Raw genomic sequence first — 18,860 nt, 5'->3', positions numbered from 1 at the left:
ACAAATCTTGAAAATATTTTTTACAGTGTACATGTACTATTATAGGGTTAGGGTTTGGTTGAAGGTTAGTTGCATGGGATTATTCATAATTTACAGTTTTTACAATTTACATGTAATGGACACTATAAAATAAAGTGTTTTAATGCTGATGATGATACAGGCAAGTTAGGAGGACAGGGTTTAAGCGTGGGTTAGGTATGAATAATAAATGTACAAACATGTATATGTATGCACAGAATAAGTGCATTGTACTAAATTATTCATTTAAATGTTTGTGCATAGTAGTTAAAGACACTTCATATAAATTGGGACCAATAATTGTGTGTTTCATCTCATTCAGACATCATATTGAGACTAGATTGATCCATCAAATCTAACGCTTCACATGGACAGTTTCGCAAGAACGCGAGGAACTTTAAAAGCTGAAGATCTGAATCTGGTTGGTTTTGGGATATAGACCGAGAAAGCAAATATGTATAATCGTGCTGATAGGTATGAGTGAGTTGAGGCGAAGGCATTCCCAGAAAAAAAGAGAAATACGGGATTTCTGAAGCGGTCTTAATCCTGAAGATGACTGTAGACTGCATTTATCTGTTGCCTGACAGAGAAATAAAGCGTTCGAAACCCCGAGGCGTCAATGAAAGATGTGCGACGAGGAATACTCACCCTCCATAAAGTACAAGCTGGCTTCGATCCTCCACACGATCTGGCCTCTGTGCGAGCCGCTCACTCCTCGACTCTTGTAGTCCAGAAAGTTTTCTGACAGAACCTCGTCTATAACACGAGAACAGAGAGAAGAGGGCTGTTCTGCTGTTATCTGTGGATCCGTTCAGACATCACAGAAAACACACTTCAGCAAAACAGGAATCATTTTTGGTCCGACATTTGTGTAAATTTGAAGAATATTTGCTCTCATCACTTACAGAAATGAACTATAGTGTCCTGAACACACTAGTAAACACATTTTCTAGTAAACAAAAATATTCTGGATGAGTGAGATTGGCCTGTTTTGTTCTCCTGTAAACGGAGTCTCTGAAGCTCAAAGGCTCCGCCCTCTTCTGAATGGAGGCGGAGCAACAGCTCATTTGCATTTAAAGGGACACACAAACAAAATGTGTGTTTTTGCCCTCACCCCAAATTCGACCACCTATAATAAATGATCGGGTATTTTGAGCTGAAATTTCTAAAGAGACACCATAGATTTATATTACATCTTTTGAAAAGGGACATTAATAAGTGACCTTTAAGATGCATTTTACAGTACATTTACCCTGACATAACGTTTCACAAAGTTAGTTGCTGATAAACCCATACACTCTAAAAAATGCTGGGTTGTTTTAACCCAATTTTGGGTCAAATATGGACAAACCCAAAATGTTGGGTTAAAAATGTAATGTAAAAATTTAACCCAACGGCTGGGTTAGTCCATATTTGACCCAAAGTTGGGTTAAAACAACCCAGCATTTTTTAGAGTGTATGGGTTGACTGTTCATGAAGTGTTCTCACCAATAAGGTACATGCCGATCCAGTCTCCGGCGTCCACCTCCTCGGTGATGTCCCAGCTGATGACGATGTCCTCTGATTGGCCGAGGCAGTAGAGGGAGGAGCTGACGGTCAGGGTGGAGCGGGTCTGCAGGGACACCAGATCCGTGTCACTGGTGGATCGGGGCAGAACCAGCGCTTCAGCGTGAGCCGAGCCGAGCCGAGAGCCGTCTTTACAGCGGCGCCGGGTCTGAGCGCTCCTGGACGGAGAGGCCATCGACGTCAGGCCCACGACCCGGCTCTGGTACAGGTTCTGCAGAACGGCGGGAGCATTAACGTTCAGTTCATCTTTAATTAAAATATGTGTAAACTTGTTTCCAACACGGAACAAAATTATAAAAACCTATTCGTAATTGAGTATTATGAAATCGCACTTTTTAGAAAAATAGTCAGAATTGTGAGTTACGATTATCCGATTTTTATACAGTGGTAGAAACAAGCTTCCATAAAATGACAATTTATTTATTCGCTATTGCAGGAAAAACATGTAGAAGTGGAGCATGGAGAAATATATAAATCTATCTCTCCATTTTAAGGTTTATGTTAATCAAATTTTAGTATATAACAGAAGAATATTTAGAAAATGAACTGTTGCAACAACAAATATCAGGCCTAAACCAACTCTGAGATTTCTAAAATCTTATCTTTTTAATCAGAGGAATTAAAGAATCTAAAGTGTATTCATTATTTCTAGTGTAGCGATGCATGAATGCATGTGAGAAACTGACTGAATGTACATGTTTTATTCACAGTTTGTTACATTGCAATAGAGACAAACCGAAGAACGAGTGAGGTTTGGCATGACACTATATTTGAATATATTAATATAATATATGTCTCAGAGATTATCAGTGAATCTCATTGGTTTCTCACACAAAGGCATTTCACTCATATTGTGTAACTTGCAATTCTTTTCTTAAAGAGATTTTTTTTTACTTGATTTAACCCATAGTGAATTTTAATGGTATAAATTAACATATTTAAGTTAATATTTTTGACTTGAGTATCTCCACTTAAAAAGATTAAGAGCTACCAGTGTTGGGTAAGTTACTCTAAAAAAGTAATTAATTACTAGTTACTAATTACATCTTCAAAAGTGTAATTAGATTATTGTACTAATTACTCTGTTTAAAAAGTATTTAATTACTTTTAATTACTAATTACATTCAAAAATCCCATATCAATCTCAACCAGCTGAATAATACAAGGATAGACATGAATCTGTTTTAATTCTTTCAAATAAATCTATAAAATTGCATGAATTATCTTTAAACTGACGAAGGTTACATTATAAAAACATACTTTTTAACATCAGACAATACATTTTGATGTTAAACCCACGATTTTTTTGTGTCTGATCTCATGACATTTCACACTTTTTTCATACATATTTTACAATAATTCATATGAATTTGTACGAGTGCGGTCGTAATATTTAGACACCTCATAAAATGCAAATGAATCGCTGTGAGATCGGATTGATCTATACACAGTATTTATCTCAATTACATCAGAAGTAACTGTAATTAAATTACAGATAAATGAAGAGTAATCCCTTACTTTACATTTTCAAGGGAAAAGTAATTAAATTACAGTAACTAATTACTTAGTAATTAGTTACACCCAACACTGAGAGCTACAAAGAGTAAATCAACTTTCCTCTAATATAATCATATATTAACTGGGTGAGATTCGTCTGCATGGACACTCCGGTCGACATGTGCCGTATCCAATCAGAAGTGTGTTTGTGGACATATAGAGATGTGTGTGTGTGTGTGTGTGTGTTGTCAGACAGTATGGCACAAGTGAAACATGCAGCATCAACACCAATGGAGTGGAATATGGAGGAATATGACAGTGGACAGGTTATCGCCATCATCCTGTGAGGGTTTTCATCAATCTACAGCGAAGCTTTAACGGTGATTATTATGAGCAACAGCGAGATGTTCTTTACAGCTGTCGGCACACAACGGTCCAGTGGAGTATCCTGACCTCTGCAGACGAGCATCACCAAACTCAGACGATACGAACAGCTACAGATGACGTCTGTATCTGCACGAGACTCACAGTATTCCCTGTTCCCTACACACACACTCTCACACACACACTCTCTCTCTCACTCCATCTCACACACACACACACACACACACACACACACACACACACACACACACACACACACACACACACACACACACACACACACACACACACACACACACACACACACACACACACACAGAGACCTTAAAATATCAATGCCTCAGGGATCTCGTCCACAGTAAACAGAATGTCATAGAAAGCAAGACTCAAAAACATAGTCAAAATGACACTGCATTTACAGTATCTATCATTAGTCTATCATTAATCTCTCATTAATCTCTGAATAATCTCAGATTAATCTCTCATTAATCTCTGGTAAATCTCTCATTAATCTCTGAATAATCTCTCATTAATCTTCGATTAATCTCTCATTAATCTCTAATTAATCTCTGATTAATCTCTGAATAATCTCGGAATAATCTCTCATTAATCTCTGAATAATCTCTCATTAATCTCTGATAAATCTCTCATTAATCTCTGATTAATCTCTCATTAATCTCTGAATAATCTCTCATTAATCTCTGAATAATCTCTCATTAATCTCTGATAAATCTCTCATTAATCTCTGAATAATCTCTCATTAATCTGATTAATCTCTGATTAATCTCTGAATAATCTCTCATTAATCTCCAATTTAATCTCTCATTAATCTCTAAATAATCTCTCATTAATCTCTGATTAATCTCTCATTAATCTCGGAATAATCTCTCATTAATCTCTGAATAATCTCTCATTAATCTCTGAATAATCTCTCATTAATCTCTGAATAATCTCTCATTAATCTCTCATTAATCTCTAATTAATATCTCATTAATCTCCAATTTAATCTCTCATTAATCTCTGATTAATCTCTCATTAATCTCCGATTAATCTCGGAATAATCTCGGAATAATCTCTCATTAATCTCTCATTAATCTCGGAATAATCTCGCATTAATCTCTGATAAATCTCTCATTAATCTCTGAATAATCTCTCATTAATCTCTGAATAATCTCGCATTAATCTCTGATAAATCTCTCATTAATCTGTGAATAATCTCTCATTAATCTCGGAATAATCTCGCATTAATCTCTGATAAATCTCTCATTAATCTCTGAATAATCTCTCATTAATCTCGGAATAATCTCGCATTAATCTCTGATAAATCTCTCATTAATCTCTGAATAATCTCTCATTAATCTCGGAATAATCTCGCATTAATCTCTGATAAATCTCTCATTAATCTGTGAATAATCTCTCATTAATCTCGGAATAATCTCGCATTAATCTCTGATAAATCTCTCATTAATCTCTGAATAATCTCTCATTAATCTCGGAATAATCTCGCATTAATCTCTGATAAATCTCTCATTAATCTGTGAATAATCTCTCATTAATCTGTGAATAATCTCTGATAAATCTCTCATTAATCTCTGAATAATCTCCAATTTAATCTCTCATTAATCTCTAAATAATCTCTCATTAATCTCTGATTAATCTCTCATTAATCTCTGATTAATCTCTCATTAATCTCTAAATAATCTCTCATTAATCTCTGATTAATCTCCCATTAATCTCCTTCATTGAGGCTGAGTGTTTGGAGACATCAGAGTCTTCACTCCTGTCTACCGCATCTGAACTGGAACCGGTGTAGTTCATGACAGCTGTGGAATAGACAGCATTACTGTCTCCGGCTCCGGAAGTTTCTCCACTCTCTTCTCCATTAAGGTTTACAGTAAAGCAAATTTACTGACCAATCTTTTTTTTTTTTGTAACATATATATAAATATCATTCAAAACGGGATGCATTTCGGAGTTTAAGCTTTCGAATTATACCAATTTATGATGATCACTAATATGTGATGGGAGGTTAACAGGCTGTGAAGGTTCACATGAGAGTCAGCGGTGGTGATGACGATGATGATGAAGAGGAGCGGGCGGAGGAAGAGACTGACCTTCACACTACACAGGTGTAGCAGCATCATGAGTCAGCAACTCACGCACATCAAACCCTGAGGAGAAGGTCAGGAGTCACTGAAACAGCACAACACACACCCTCACACACACACACTGACCACGACCAGCTTCAGTCTGAGACCAGAGGGGGTTCAAATACTGTCATATTACCTAACGCATATTTTACTTTGATATTGTTAATATGTAAAATGCAGGAATGCAATCAAAATCAAAGCAAGACATCAGAAAACACATTCATTCGCAAACACAACACAAGCAGTATTCCAGATTACAGTAATGCAGTCATCATGTGGAAATCACACAATGTTAAAAGAGTCTTTTTGTGTTTAAGTTCTTCAGGAAATACACTCGTGTTCAGAAGTTTGCAGTTGGCAAGATCTGTTTGTTTCTTAAAATCTCTTCTGCTCATTAAGGCTGTGTTTATTTGATAAAAAAAAAAGAAAATACAGTAAATAAGTGAAATATTATTCCAGTGTAAATCATCAGTTTTCTATGTGAATATCCAGTAAAGTGTAATTTATTCCTGTGATCAAAGCTGAATTTATCATCATTACTCCAGTCTTCAGTGTCACATGATCCTTCACAAATCACTCTAATATGAGGATCTGATGATCAACAAACATTATTATGATTATCAGCAATATTTGAAACAGTTCATATTATATTTTTGAGGAATTTAATATTAATTTCCATACATTTTCATGAAAAACAAGCAAAACGTTAAAGAACAAAATGCTTTACGATCAGTTTAGTTTTTATGATTATTTGCGATGCGCTTTGAACATGTATTTCCTAATTTGTATTTAATTCTAGAATATACTTTATTCTAATCACATGCAAGTTAATCAAGTTAAACAACAACAGCATTATTCATGAATACACACATTACAGGAGCGTTTAAGAGGAATCTGGCATTGCTCTTTCTGTGCAGGTCCTAATAAAAATAAAATCAATAATTCCAGTATTTCTAATACATACATGACTGAAAGATCACAGAACTACAGCGTCTGCGCATGCGATGCATGATAACAAACTTACTGAGGAACAAATCAGAAATCATCGATCGCCACTTGCCATGAATTCGATTTTGATATGATGTGAGTCCGAGCAAATGCTCTCAATGTTCCCGTTACGTAAGCTACAGCTAACACGAGTGTTTTCTACACGCCTTAAGTGCATTACGCCTCGTCTGATGTTCCTCAGGGCTGTAATGATGTGGACTTTCATCAGCATTGATCTTTCTGAGAACACACTCACTGTATGGAGGAGGAATGAAACTATACTTCACTAATGCTCTGCTGAAACACACACCAGCGCAGGTCCTGCGAGAGGAAGAGTGTGTGAGGATGGGGAAGTGTGTAGATAAATACCTCGTCTCAAAAATTGAAATAGAAAATCTGAAATAGTATTTTAAACAGACAGGTTGTAACTCTCTTACTTGTTCCAGTAACATTTCCTCTCTATATCATTCAGTCATACAGTGGTGTGAATAAGTGTTTGCCCCCATGCTAAAGTTTCCTAAAAAGAGGAATAAAAAATCATCTTTTGGATATTGATCTTAATGCCTTAATTAAAAAAATGAGGAAAACTCCAACCTTTAAGTACACCAATTTTCTTTGTGAATGAATAATGTATCATAAATAAATAAATGTTTTTCCTTAAAATACAGGGTGCATAAGTCAGGGCACCCCTATGTTAAATTCCCATTTTATTTTTAAAAGCCAGTTAAGTCATGGATCCAGGATAATATGCATCCTGATAAAGTTCCCTTGGCCTTTGGGATTAAAATATCCCCACATCATCACACACCTTCCACCACACCTAGAGATCGGCATGGGGTACTTTCCATAAGATCATCTTTCAATGCAAATCAAACCAGCTATTAGGCTAACTGAAGTAAAACCATGCCAATCTCTAGGTTTTGCTAAAGCGCGACTTGTACAACGCTGAACGCTCTCACTAGAGTGTAGCCCACAGCGCCTCCACTGGCCTGGATGGCTGAATCGATTCATAGGATTTGGTGAATCGATATTAAATTGAGAAGCAAAAAATTGCAATGCATTGATGAATCGATATTTTTACCCAGCCCCAGCGCAATGGGTCGACTTATGGGAGGCAAACAGATCTACCTGGGCGTCCAGGTAGCAGCACAAGGTAGAAAAGTAATAAATACTTTTTTACTTTTTATTCAGCATTGAATCCTGAAAGAAAGTATCACTTGATTCCAAAAAAATATTAATCAGCACAACTGTTTAATTGTTACTAATAAATAATTGAGCATCAAATCAGCATATTAGAATGGTTTTCTATATTTTTGATCAAATGAATGCAGGCTTGATGAGATACTTCTTTTAAAAAACATAAAAATAGTTATGTGTGCTGTATATATACAAGGAAAGAAATACTGCTTAATACATAATCAACAATATGTTTATTGGGGAATAAATCTGCCCAAATGTCATGAGAATAATCTCAGAAATTAAAATATACTTGACTATCTTTATGTAATATATGTATGCACATTTAATATATTGTTATTATTATTTTGGGGTTGAGAAAGGTTTGAGAGAAACAGAGCAACAATAAATAAACAATATCAGCATAAAAGACAAAGTATATTTTTAAAATTTTGATTAAGAAACTACATGCATTTGTGTATTAATAATAAAATATGCATTATAAAAGGTGTTTTAATGTATTTTTTCAGCCATCTGTAAAACTACAGATCTATGAGAAATGCACAGAATTCATCAAAGACCAAAACACTCCTCATTATAATAATGAAATCTGACCATAATATTCCTCTCTGTCTAAACCAGTGTGTGTGTGTGTTATTATTGGACTGCCACAGAACAATTAAAGAGCGCTGTGATATTAAACCGGGTCATGACGTCACGTGAGAGTAGTGTGTGTGTGTGTGTTTAACGGTAGTGTGTGTGTTCGACGAACCCAGTGAAGCATGACAGCATATATAGGTCAACTGCACAACTCCATACGGAGAGCTTATGAAGTTATGATACGCTCCCTCTGGCACGCGGAGTGTCTTTCCCATTAGCAGACATCATGAGCTTTCAAAAAGACAAAGCATTTTCATTAGTTCAGGACACACTGTGCTCTCGCTCTTCACATCGACTCGATTTGCTCTCGAGAAAACAAACTAACACAAAACATTATGTAGCGTCATGCAGTTACTGTAATTATAATATCTGCACTTTTCATCTACATATACAGTGTATATATTTATATAGACAAAATTGTTATTATTATCATTATTGTTGCAAATGTTATATAATTTTAATATAATTATATATATAATAAATACAAATATATATATATATTAAAAAATAAAATCTATATACATTATAAATAATAAAGAAATCTTATTATTATTAATATTATTATTAAAAATGTTAAATAATATCATTCCACTGCTGTTTTCTTTTAAGTTTGCAGCTTTATATAAAAACAAGAAGTCAATATCCACAATATCCACATTTCTGTACATGTTTGTGTGCCATTCTTTGAGGATGAAAAACATTAATACTGTACATAATAATATAGTAAATATTAAAAGTATATATATATATATAATTGTTATTGTTGTTACTAATATTATCATTATAATCAATTATTAACATTATTATTATGTTACAAATGTTATATATTTAAGTTCATTAATTTCACTTAAATGGGGATGAAGATTACCTATGAATTGCCATTTAAGTGAAATTACTGAACTTAAATATACAAGCTTGATAAAAATTATCATTCTAGAAGAAAATTTCAAATGGCACTTAGAGGCTTTTGCATCTGAACTCTTCATATATATATATATATATATATATATATATTTCCCATTGCAGTTTACTTTTAGGCAGTAGGTTAGATTATTTATTTGTGTTTGTACATATGTGTATATATAAACTGTATATCCTGGTGGTGTTTGTGTGCTGTACTATGAGAATGAAAGATTAATACTAGTTTCTTGTAGACTGTGGGTTAGTAATTATTAAATGTAGGCCTAATTGTCTTAATGTAAAAACGAGTCGTCTGGTGTGTGTGCGTGCAGATATTGGAGAGTGTGTGTAAACATAAGCACATTCACCGCATGTGTCCCGGAGTGCCAGAGTAAACACCAGCCTGACCTCACATCCAATAAAGGCCAAACCCACTGCATCATCATCTCATAAATCCCTCGCATAATCAACATCAACAGAAGAGAGCTCTGGCACGCTTGCGAAACACACGACATACTGCAGCCAGATTGAGGAAGTCAAGAGCGGATCATGATAAACACCAGTCGAGTATCCAGTGCATTACAAGATCACTGTTTTGGGTTTTAAATCACTAGCATACCTTTCGGAGCTGTTGTTCGTCACTGAGATCGGAAAATTAAACCTCATTGTGACTGTAAGAACCAATCTGAGGCGTAAAGGTGACCCAGCGCTCTCTAGAGTCGGCCCGATGGACTACCCGTCCCGTAGCGTGGGCCCGTCTGAAGAGGTCTCGGCCCTGGTGTGTGAAAGTCATACAGTATGTTGTTGTTTTCTTGTCTTGTGCTGCTTATATTCCATTGTTTGTTTGGATGTAATCGTATATAATGTTTTACATTGTTTTATTCCACTATTTGTGAAGCACCTTGGTCTATTATGTGTGCTATATAAATAAAATAAAATAAACACCATCAGATCCAATACACTGGCAGAGAAGCGTTTCTCCGAATCATGAGCTCTGGATGTGGATCAGATCATGGTAATGCAGTCCTGATACTATCAACTCTATATACCCACTCAAACCCTCTTTAAAAACATTATAGCCTTCGTTATTGACGTAATTAGGTATTAGTTTCACATTCCAGCACTTTAGAAGTAGTAATGCATGAATTATGACAAAAGCATATGATTCATGATTGGGTCATAATTATGTATCAGGCCCACACATTACACTGGAAACATACAAGTAATTTGCACTGGATTCTTAAATCAAAATTGCACAAATAGTATGTAATGTTTTTGTTTTTTTAAAGTAAATCAACATTAATTTGGGCAACAACATTAAAAAAGTCACTCAGATCTAATAAGCTTCGTCATATCCAATAGAATTAGTAAATATAACCCAATTATTGTCATATTTGACTAGCTTGGATGAGCTGGTGTATCTGCTGGCTAGGGGAAGACTGGGAACATCTCCATGCTTTAATGACTGAGGAAACAGAGGGAAGCTCAATGACACCAGAGGAGAGAAACCCCACAGCACCAACACACACACACGAGAGAGAGAGATTGATCACACACATTAAGCGACTGACGAGGGTCTGCAGAGCAGCGACTGGTTCGTAATGCACAGATATGACACACACACACACACACACGATAAAGAGCGAGCTGAAACACACCTACCGGTGACAGTGCGAGCTGGCTGTGAATCATCCTCCAACTAAAGCTGATCCTACATCCCAAACGCGATAATCCCGAGCAGAAACAGAAACATCTCGAGGAAACCCAGCGACACAGAGCGCGCGGGCAGCGTCACTCTCCCGCATCAGCACCGCGCGCAGCGACCAATCAGCGGCCGTCGTTTCCTCCTCGCGCTGCTGTGACTCCGCCTCTTGCCGGACTCCGCCCACAAACATTATCATCATCATCTCACTGCCATGATGAGCGCCTTCAATTTCTGAAAAATAATGTTTTGTTTTTCAAACAATGTGCTATAACTTCAGATAACAACAACAGCAACAGCAACAGCGGCAATAATAATAATAAGATGATACATGTACTAATAATCTGAATTTGAAATGAATTTTAATACAGTATTTATTTCGAGCAAAAAAGTGACATAAATCAATCAATTGCTCGAAACGGAGTGGGAAGAAGTCAGATTTATTTAGACCCATCTGTGGTAAACATATGACTTAGCCTAACATATGACAATATTTCATATTATCCAATGATTCTTTTTAGTGAAACTAACTTGTATTTACAACATGTTTTTATTTGGTATTTTCTAAAACTTATACTGCTGAACATTGCTGAAATTTGTTACACCCAAGAAATTATATAATTTTGACTTTTTATGCATCATAACAGGGAGACAAATAAATAATAATATCACTCAATTTTGACAGTTTTCATTAAGCTGCTATTATTGTATGGAAAAACATATATATTTTTTTATTTTTAAGGAACATTTATGGAAAATATACTTTACAAAGCACCATTTGGTCCCAAACTATACTCAGTTTACACTAAATTGCAACCGTTTATGTTTTCATTTAATAAAATGTGTCTATTTAAGCGTGAGTTTGTTCAAATGTGAACTGTCTATGGAACTTGAACCTCTCTATCGCCACCTGTGGTTGAAACATAATAGCGCATGTCACTAGTTCTTCTACATCAGTGCTTGGCGGCTTGAGGAGTGGTTACCATGGTTACCGTGTATCATCTGTCATGCTGCAGTATATGAATTTCCCACTAAGCTTATATTGACACAGGCTCTTTCTGTCTGTCGCATTTGCAGTTCAATGTCTCCTTTGCTCTCACAATGCTAATGCTATCCTGCCTACTAGTTCGAATTATGCAACACTTAACTATTGTAGCAAACGCCTCATCCGCTCATCGACAATCACACACGTCTGTAACCTGAATGACATTATCATTATCTCATTATATAGGCCTAGATCAAACATTATTGCATATCCGTTCTTTTGTGTAATAAGCTTCATATTTCCCGCGAAAATCGACCCGACTGCTCGATGATTTTTTTAAAGTCCCTGTGAAATCAAAATTGAACCTATTTACTTTGTTAGCGCATATTACTAGTCTTGTGGTGAACAATTAATCCGTGTAAGTAAAAATATATTTAAAAAAATGTTTTACCTTGGTAATCTTTAATCAAAATCTGAAAAGTTACTTCCGGTCTGGAACGGTTTCTTTTTCTGATGACGTAGGTTTCACAGTTTGGGTGGGGAAACGCTTAACCACTCCCCTCAAGCCGTTAGTTTACTATGAGCGAGAGATGGAGAGGAGGAGCGCTAGAGTAAAACCCTGCCCTCTGTTCAATATTCCGTTTCACTTGGAAATACGTCACAGCACTGGAGAGAAAAATCGTTTGCAACTTCCGGTTCACGGGGACTTCATTATTTTTCAAACTTCACATCAGTGTTTTTAAAGCTTACGTACGTAAACGAAGGCCATTTTCAACCGTTTTAGGGCTTTAGCACACTTCACATCGGCTAATGTGTTTAAAAGCTAAATTATGTTACTTGTATAAAGTGCCGGAACAGCTCAGTGTATGTTATGCTATTATACAACAGACTTTAATGGCATTTACTGACAGGCAAATTAGCTCAGTTAATGTTGATTAGGCTATATAGGCTAGAATAGGACTGCAAGTTTGAAATATTAAACCTTGAGGAGAGCATGAATCTCATAAATCTCAATCTATAATTTTGACTCAACTGCCCAATGACCAGTCAGATGCAGAGTATTATTTCATTCAGTGGGATATATGAGGAATGAGGACATTTCCCAACAGCATGCCAAATTATATTGGCCACAGTTAGTTAGACACAAAATCCATTAACATTTACGTATACTGTATATTATTAATATTTCATGTATCAATCACTTAGACATTAATGGCTGTTTTGTTTATGTCTTTAGAAAATGAATGCTGAAAACTCTCCCATGGGATTCTTAAACGATTAAAAACGATTTATTCATTCATTTTTGGACGTTATTTTAACCATCTTCATTAAATATTTTGAGCTGCAGTGATTTTGCGCATTTCTGTATTTGGACAGATGAAGATCTAACCTGTGAAGAAGAAATTAAGAGTTGGTGTTTTATTAAAAAGAGCAGCATTGACCTCTAGCGGCCATATCGGACTATTACAGCTTCACATTTGTCAAATCTGTATTCTTGCTATTATTTACCATAGAAACACTTTCATAAATACATAAACAGACACCAGAAAGGTTTCAGCTGAATTCTGTAATTAGTCAGTCTGAGTCAGTAATTAGTGTTCTGTCTGTAATTATAGGGTGAATACAGGTACAGTTGGCCATTTAAACTTGATTAAACTGTGCTCAATGGGTTTAAACTTATAACTAAATTATATGAATCTAAAAGTGGCCCACTTTACCTACACTCCAACTAATATGAAAGACAACCTTTATAGACAACATTCTAGCTGGTATAATTATAAGAAGGTATTTATATGAGTTTAATTTAATATCTCAGTTTTTGGTCTGAGACAAGGGTCTTGTTGTAAAACCTGCCTCAGCCACTAGTTGGCGCAGTTTCGTTTTATTAAATAAACCATGAAAGCTTTGTCCTAATTGATTTAAGGTCTAATCCTGACTTTATTTAAGACCTGTCGGTGAAACCTAAATTTTTAATCGGTGAACATCATCATTATTGTGTTAACTTCATGTTCCTGGTAATGTTGAATGAGAATTAGTTCCTCTTGCAGCATCTCTTCTCTTCTCTGATGACGAACCTGTCACTCACAGGAGATCAGCCAATAGCAAACCACAACCATCCAAACAGTTCCACACAGATACAATCAAGCCCCGCCCACATTTGTTCTCGTTCCAGAAGCGTTTCACTCAAGACGAGCACAACTGAAGACTTTAAAGAGAACTGCAACATGTGCTTAGAATAAACTGAACATTATCATGCGTTGTTGTGGATGTTTATATAGATCCTTATTGTTGTGAACGGGTCTTTAGTGTCTGAGGGGTGAACCAAAACCAGAAAAATGATTTACTGTATTATTAGTTTGAATGTCACAATAAGGTTCTGAAAAGCATGCAGTCAAAAGGTGCATGAGCAACAGTGACAGCGAAAGTGAGCAGAACTGCGGCTGTGTGTGTGTGTGTGTGTGTGTGTGTGTGTGTGTGTTCACTCCCTGCAGTCAAATGCATTATACCGTGTCCTCACGAGCCACGCCAGATCTTCCAGAGTCCGCTAGGGAGCAGTCTGGTTATTCACGACTCTTCCAGTGTTTTCTCCCTCCCATCCCTCCGTAGTACATCATCATCTCCATCTCCTCATCAGACTCGTTAGTAATGTTGTGTTTTCCACAAGTGCCACGGACCAGAACAAACCCTGTTCTGCTCCTGTCTCGACGCCGTTACCGAATCCTACACACACCTGCACCTGGAGAGTGTGACGTCATCAAGCGCGTGGTTTAAATATCACATCATCACTGTGTGTCGTCGTCCCTGTTGTGTGTGTGTGTGTGTGTGTGTGCGTAAAGCGGAACACGAGCAAAGTGCTTATTCATCTTATTCATCACAGAACAATGAAGCGACTTCAATAAAAGTGAGCTTCTCCGAGCGCGGGTCTTTAACTTGAAATGGAGAATCCTGCTTGGTTTATTTGTTGGCCTGTTCTCTGCATGTAGATTACTGAAGCTCTGGAGTGCCAGAGAGCTGTTTTAATAACCACACGCTGCCTCACGAGGCCACACAGCACCACCATATTTATTTATTTATCGATTTATTTATTTATGTGCCACCAGCAACATAATTACAAGGACTCGAGTCACACCGTCCTTTCATCCATTCACCCATTCACTGTTCCCGGATCCGACCGCTTCATGTTTAGAACGCGCATCAGAGACGCGGGCACGAGCGCGGGATAATTTTCTCCATATAATGGACTTCAATGGGGTCCAAATGGTTCAAGGTCCAAAAGACAGTTTCAGTGCAAACTGTTCAAAGGGCTTTAAACGACACCAGACGATGAATAAGGGTCTTATCAAGGACCCTTCGAGTCATGACTCGAAAAAAGATCTGTTCATTTTGATGAACGAGTTCGAATAGGAGAGTCACGAACGCGCGTCACAGAACAGAGCAAGGTTATGAAACTTAAACTTTGTTATTTATTTATTAAATGAGCGATCGTTTCGCTTGATAAGACCCTTATTCATCGTCTGGAATCGTTTAAAGCCCTTTGAACAGTTTGCACTGAAACTCTCATTTGGACCTTGAACCGTTTGGTCCCCATTGAAGTCCATTATATGGAGAAAATCCTGGAATGTTTTCATCAAAAACCTTCATTTCTTTTCGACTGAAGAAAGAATTTTTTGGGTCAAATATGGACAAACCCAGCAATTGGATTACATTTTTAAATCACATGTTTGGATCCGTCCATATTTGATTCAAAATTGGGTTGAAACAACCCAGCATTTTTAGAGTGTTGAATTCATCATAGAATCCTGAAAAAATGAATCACTGTTTTCACAGAAATCTGAAGCAGCACTAACGTTTTCAACATTGATAATATTTATAAATGTTTATTTCAGCAAATCAGCATATTAGAATGAAGCATATATTTCTGAAGGATCATGTGACATTTGTCACATGTTGGTGTCAAGGATATGCACGGAGTGAAATACAAATAAACATTTGGAGAATACACTGATAATCATTAAAGGACTGAACAGAACAGGGAGTATATAATACACTATCTAAATAGGAGACAGGTGAACGTTTGCTGCCTTCATCTGTCAGGAGTGATCATAAATATGAGTTTCCTAGTTGTATTTACCACTGAGAGTTCGGGAATAGTTTTGATACCCAAGATCTCTAGTTGAGCAAGACACAAACTGCAAACATCGACATGTCTTGTCATTAAATTAAGTGCATATTACATTTTGAATAACCAGTTGAAGTGTGTACACAGTGAAAAAAGACTGACATTTCAGAATTGTTAGCAAACTAATATCTAGATAACATGGTGAATGTTTATTTATTTTTATTTATTTGTTTATGTTTATATGTTTTATATGTTTAAATGGTTATCAACAAATGGGACACTAAATATATTTTTGGCTTAATAAGATTTTCCCCCAAAATAGGCATAAACCTGGTGTCCTCCATCAGACGGATCTCATGAAATGGTGTATGTATGACACGCCAATTCTTATTTCCATTTTTAGTGTGCTATCAACACGCATAATCGCTTTTCAGCGTGTTTATGAATGCCATTGACTTAACATTACATTATTGTATAAATATATGACATACCCAAACCCCGTCCCTAAACCAACCCGTCACTGGTGTTGATAGCATTTATGAGTCTCCCCCTACCATCCTAGGAAAAAATATCGACAAAAATACCCCAGATGTAGATCTACATTTTGCTTCATTTCGCTCGGACATTTAACGGCTCGGACAATAATAATTTTATGTATCTATCTTCTTCCTTATAAATTAAGCTCCCCTGCATGTGATCTGAATCTGGATCAAATTTTGTAGTGACTGCATAAAGTAATCAAAAGTTAACATTTGGAACTTAGGACGCCCCCTAATGGACATTTGTTGAATTGTTCCTCTGTGAGGAATATCTCGTGATCGACGCAACGGACTATGCTGATTTTGGACTCATTCAACCGAGAGCATGCACTAATAGTGAGAATCTGCTGTATAATGATGTGCCATTTTCCACGACCGACGCATGTTTCAGGAAGTGAGCGGAAAAAGGCCAAATGTGCACCGAGAAAGACCGCAAGCAACTGTGCTGTTGTACCCAAGTGACGTCAGATCCAGGTCAGCCCAAATGGTCCAAAAGTCAGTGCTTCTGTGATTTTATAAATGAATGTGTGAAGCGTCTGTCTCATAATGATGTTGTTGTGATCCTTGCAGTTATTTACAGTAAGTGGATATACGGTAATCCTTGACCTTTTCTAGTGTGTATATGGCGTATACCTGCGTACACCACTGGGGAAGTAGGACATTTCTGAAAGTATTTAGGCTATTATTAATTTATTTCAGGCTTTGATCTGATAACAATAAATTTAAAAACACCGTCAGTGTAAAACCTCAACGGTAAAAGAAGCAGCGAAACATAGTGTTTACAGTTCAGCTTTTGATCTCACTACTTCTCTCTGTGGTAAACCTGTCCTGATGTCCCAAACACAAGTCTCACACACTGAACCGTGAGTAATCCGAGCTTCATCAACAATGCTTTCCCTCACACACACACTTCTGAAGATCAACAGGGATTTCTGTTGGGGAAACTGTGAAACACTCACGCCTACAGTATGATAAAATATTTAACTTGTTCGTTTAACTTTCCCTAATGTCATGTGTGTTTGCACAAATCACACCACCATTGTTAGTTACACCGGAAAGGCTGTTGTTGTGAAATTGAGATGCTTCATCAAATTTATATGAAAGAGGATAACTGTGTTTAAGGGGTGTGGTGCATTAATTAATAATTCATGTGACGTAGAAAGGAAAGCTTTTAGGGCGAGTGTTCGGAGAACGACTGCTATTGCTTCAGTGACCGTGTCCTTGTTAGCGCCGTAAGCAGCGAGGAGCCGTAAACTTTTTTATGAATGGACTCCAAAATAAGGCTTGAAACACTTATTAGAAACACTGCCAAAAATGATTATGACAAACGGAAGCACTTTGGGAGCATCTTGATGGCCAGGTAGAACAGAATTACGGAGATGACACAGCCCGTAATAATATATTATAATATAGGCTAATGTTATGTAATATAATATAATATGTGACATGCAACGCTGTAGTTGTGTTATAGTTTTGTGCAAGCCAAGAGGGAAACAGAAGAAATAAATGTCTTACATATATAATGTCTTACATATTTTCTCACAAAAAAGCCCGATGTTTGTGCCTCTTATACTTTTCAAAAAAAGAAAAAGAAAAAGGTAATATAAAGTGGTGTTCGAGTGCCTTCAGGACATGCAGTGAAACATCACAGTGGGAGCAGCTTTTAAAAGCAGAGACTCAAACTGCTGTTCACTTCTGAAAGTGCAAGACTTAGAAGCTTTCTGCTCCTACGGGGAGTTAGAATTAGCATTGAGAGTTAAAACATTTCAACACTAAGAAATTCTCTGTTTCCAATGTGTGTCGGGTGCATATGAGACTAAAGTTATCCCACTGCGACCAGACAAGGTGAAAGTACATGCATCAGTGCAAAACACTCTAAATTGACATTTTAGTTCTTTAAGTATGAACTTACAGCTTCAGTTATTTCTTAATAATAATCAGAGCAATTTGCTAATCAAAATGATTAAACTATTTCAGCTATTAACGTCATGTCCTTCACCTTTATCTGTATGCCCTGAACAGTTTCTCAGACCACAGACGGTATTATTGGAGGGCCTGAGAACATCGAGTTGTGCAATAAATCAATAACTATAAACTTTATATATATATATATATTTAGCATCAGGTGCATGTTGCTGTACAGTCTGCATGTTTGTGTGTGAATTAGCGCCATACT

At 36.5% G+C, this 18,860-nt stretch overlaps 1 protein-coding gene across 6 annotated transcripts in view; it reads right to left on the bottom strand.

Annotated features, from left to right (window-relative positions):
• The window catches only part of hecw1a (HECT, C2 and WW domain containing E3 ubiquitin protein ligase 1a), a 59,032-nt gene extending 47,864 nt beyond the window's left edge, over positions 1-11,168 (bottom strand). For 2 of the 6 annotated variants that reach the window (XM_089125580.1, XM_089125579.1), the window contains exons 1-3: positions 11,001-11,168; positions 1,507-1,795; positions 667-774 (exon numbers count right to left, since the gene is read on the bottom strand). In XM_089125580.1, the coding sequence (XP_088981706.1) occupies positions 667-774; positions 1,507-1,795; positions 11,001-11,030 (427 nt within the window). In that variant the 5' untranslated portion in view covers positions 11,031-11,168. Of the gene's footprint in view, positions 1-666; positions 775-1,506; positions 1,796-5,579; positions 5,659-10,996 lie in introns of all 6 variants that reach the window. The other 4 variants (XM_089125577.1, XM_089125578.1, XM_089125581.1 and 1 more) reach the window with 4 other exon arrangements.
• Positions 11,169-18,860: the final 7,692 nt, after the last annotated feature.

This window comes from Pimephales promelas, chromosome 22 (genome assembly GCF_988280905.1).
Source record: "Pimephales promelas chromosome 22, fPimPro1.hap1.1, whole genome shotgun sequence".
Taxonomy (NCBI): Eukaryota; Metazoa; Chordata; class Actinopteri; order Cypriniformes; family Leuciscidae; genus Pimephales; species Pimephales promelas.
This window is presented reverse-complemented; position numbering and strand designations above follow the sequence as displayed.